Source organism: Tupaia chinensis, unplaced genomic scaffold, assembly GCF_000334495.1.
Source record: "Tupaia chinensis unplaced genomic scaffold, TupChi_1.0 Scaffold000671_2, whole genome shotgun sequence".
NCBI lineage: Eukaryota > Metazoa > Chordata > Mammalia > Scandentia > Tupaiidae > Tupaia > Tupaia belangeri.
Window position 1 is genome coordinate 1707030 of NW_006160194.1, and position 3002 is coordinate 1710031.

Sequence of the window (3002 nt, forward strand, 5' to 3'; positions counted from 1 at the left end):
CCCCCCGCCCCCCTCCTCCCCCAGCGGCGGCAGCAGCGGCTACGAGAGCATGCTGCGGGACAGCGAGGCCACGGGCAGCGCCTCCTCCGCCCCCGACTCCACCAGCGAGAGCGGGGCCGCCTCCCCGGGCACCCGCCCCCGCAGCCTCAAGTCGCCCAAGAAGAGGGCCACAGGTGGGTGTTGGGGTGCAGTGCTGCAGACAGCAGAGTGGGATGTGGGGGTGCGGGCCACAGCGGGCCTGCACTGCCCTGCGAGGCTGTGCACAGTGCTCCGGGGCCTCTCAGACCTGCATGCTCGCCATGTTCCCGAGCGTGCCCAGCACCTGTCCCCCCTGGTCCCCATGCGCCCTGGAAGCAGGACTGGGGGACGAAGGGGCCTGGAGACCTGGCTTGGGCCTCACCTTCTCTGTCCCTGGGCAGTGGGAAGGGAGAGTGGGCAGCTGTTGGGGCCAGAGGAGCTGGCACTGGGGAAGGCTGGGGGGGGCGTTCTGGGGGGACTGGCTGTGTCTGACTGTGAAGGGCAGCCCCATTCTCTGCTCGAATCTTGTCTGCCCTGGTGGGGTGGCCAGGGGCAGGCTGGGCCGTCAGGGCCCCCGGTGTGCCCCTCAGCCCCGGGCCAGGCTCCGGCCCCGCCTCTGCCCACCCATTGCCTGGCTCTCTACCCCAGGGCTGCAGCGGCGACGGCTGATCCCTGCACCACTGCCTGACGCCACTGTCCTGGGCCGCAAGCCCAGCCTCTCCGGGCAGTGGGTGGACCTGCCCCCGCCCCTGGCCGGCTCGCTGAAGGAGCCCTTCGAGATCAAGGTGTACGAGATTGACGACGTGGCGCGCCTGCAGCGGCACCGGCCGCCCCTGCGTGAGGAGCCGGCAGAGGTCAGGCCTGTGGGGCTGAGGGTAGGAGGCCCACTGGGGACACCCCAGGGCACAGTGAGCGCCTGACCTCGCCTTCTCTTGGCCCGCAGGTCCCCCTGGGTGTGGAGAAGGTAGGAACCTGCCCTCCCTGCCCAGTCTGGGCAGCCCCGTCCCTGGGGCAGGGCAGGGGGCTGGAGGCTGTCCCGAGCCCTGGATCTGGAGGAGCACTGGGTGTGCCCCAGCACCTGGCCCGTCACCAGCTTCCCTCTGAGGTCCCACTGGTAGGGGAGGGCATGCTGGGAATCCCTGGAGGGGTCATGGCCACAGGGTGCCATGTCCTCTGGCTGAGCCCAATGGCTCTGCTGCCAGGGCCCGGAGTGCGTGGGTGCTGAGCTGCGGCTGGCGGGGCGCAGGCTGCAGCGACTGCGGGAGGTGCAGGCTGAGCACAACCGCCTCCGCGAGGAGCTGGCGGAGACCCAGGGCCGGCTGATGGTGGAACCCGGCCGCTGGCTGGAGCAGTGTGAGTGCCCGTCCAGACCCTGCCCTGGCACACTCCCCTGTGCCCTGCCCACCGCGCTCTGCAGCTCTCACGTGACGTGTGGCTAGCCGGCACCTTGGCCCTGCAGGGACTCGGACACGGGGGGAGTCATCGGGGCAGGCTGCTGTCCCCACCCTGGGCCTGACTCCGGCATCCATTGCCCCTCCGCTCCCCAGTCGAAGTGGACCCGGAGCTGGAGCCCGAGTCGGCCGAGTACCTGGCGGCTCTGGAGCGGGCCACAGCCGCCCTGGAGCAGTGCGTGAACCTGTGCAAAGCCCGCGTCATGATGATCACCTGCTTCGACGTCGGCGTCGCGGCCGCCATCCCAGCGCCCCAGGAGGTGGACGTCTGAGGCTGAGCACAGGCCGCTGCGGCGAGGCTGTGCCGGGGCGAGGACGGACGTGGGGTAGGGACGTGGGGTAGGCTGTGCCGGGTCTCGGAGGGGCCGTGGTGCGTGGGGAGGGCGGGCTGCAGGGCGAGGTGGCGTGCCGACGCAGCGAAGTGCCTTTCCCGCGGTTTGGACTGTTGCCTTTACACCTGTGCTACAGGCCCCGCTCCAGCAGACCGCGCAAGGGCCCTGGCCGGGAGGGTCCCGGAGTGCCTTTTCCCCTAGTGGTGGCCTCCGGACCTGCAGCCTGGGCAGTCCGGGCGGGGCGCCTGACCCGGGCCCCCCCTCCTGAGGACACCGAGGCAGTCGGTGCCTTCTTCACGGCAGGAATTTTGACCAAAACCATGAGCAAAAACAAAGCACTGCCAACCACAGACGGGAGTTTGGGATTCGGGAAGGTCCTGTTTGTATTTTTGTATCATTTTTCCTAAAAACGTGGAATTTGCAATGGGAATTTGAAGACAAATGAGCTGTTTTATGGTTTTCTGTGGATGCTGTCTGTCCAGCTGCCGGAGACAGGCTTTTTTCTGGGAACACCAGGCAGGGCTGGAGCTGCTGCTTGTCAAACGCAGGGGAGGGGCGCGCCTTCCCCGCTGCGCTGCCCTGCCGCAGACTGGTGCCCTTGGCCGCGTATTCCCTGGGTGTCCACACGCCTGTCCAGGAGCACACCACCTGCCGCAGCTCACTTGTGAATAAAGGGCGTGCTGGCTCTCCGCGGCTCAGAGCTCCCTGAGTGTCCCTGAGCCCGCCCCGCTGTCCCGAGGGTCCCTGGGGTGGGGAGGAGGCGGAGACAGGGCTGCTGGGACGGAGGGGCTGTGTGCCCTCTGCGGCAGTCCCTACCAGGACCGCTGTGATGAGGGGGGCAGCGCAGGTGGGACGCTCAGGGCTGGGGGGCACGCCATTCCCTCCCGCACCCTCTGTTTTCTTGGGTCCACCAGATTTGGGGTCCTGGGGCTGAGGCTGGGGGCTGGGCTGGCAGGACCCCTTTGCTGATGAGCTCCTGGCCTCCTCCTCGCTGGGTGTGCTGCCTGGGGAAACTGAAGCAGGGCAACTATATCTGCTGCAGGGCCTTGGCCGCCTCCCTCCATTGCTCTCCACCTGCCTGGAGGTGACGTGCACCCCCTGCAGCCCCCCACCCAGCACTGCCGGCCCCTCCCATAGGGTCTGAGGCCGAGCGTGTCCCTGGAGGTTGCAGCCTGCCACCCCTGCCCCCACGTGCATGCCT

General features: G+C 68.6%; 1 protein-coding gene across 1 annotated transcript in view; it reads left to right on the forward strand.

The window, feature by feature from the left end:
- KIF26A (kinesin family member 26A) overlaps window positions 1-2400 on the forward strand; it is a 42790-nt gene extending 40390 nt beyond the window's left edge. The window contains 5 exon segments of the mRNA XM_027776400.1: window positions 21-173; window positions 667-872; window positions 962-982; window positions 1221-1371; window positions 1566-2400. Of these exon segments, the coding sequence (XP_027632201.1) occupies window positions 21-173; window positions 667-872; window positions 962-982; window positions 1221-1371; window positions 1566-1741 (707 nt within the window). The 3' untranslated portion in view covers window positions 1742-2400.
- Window positions 2401-3002: the final 602 nt, after the last annotated feature.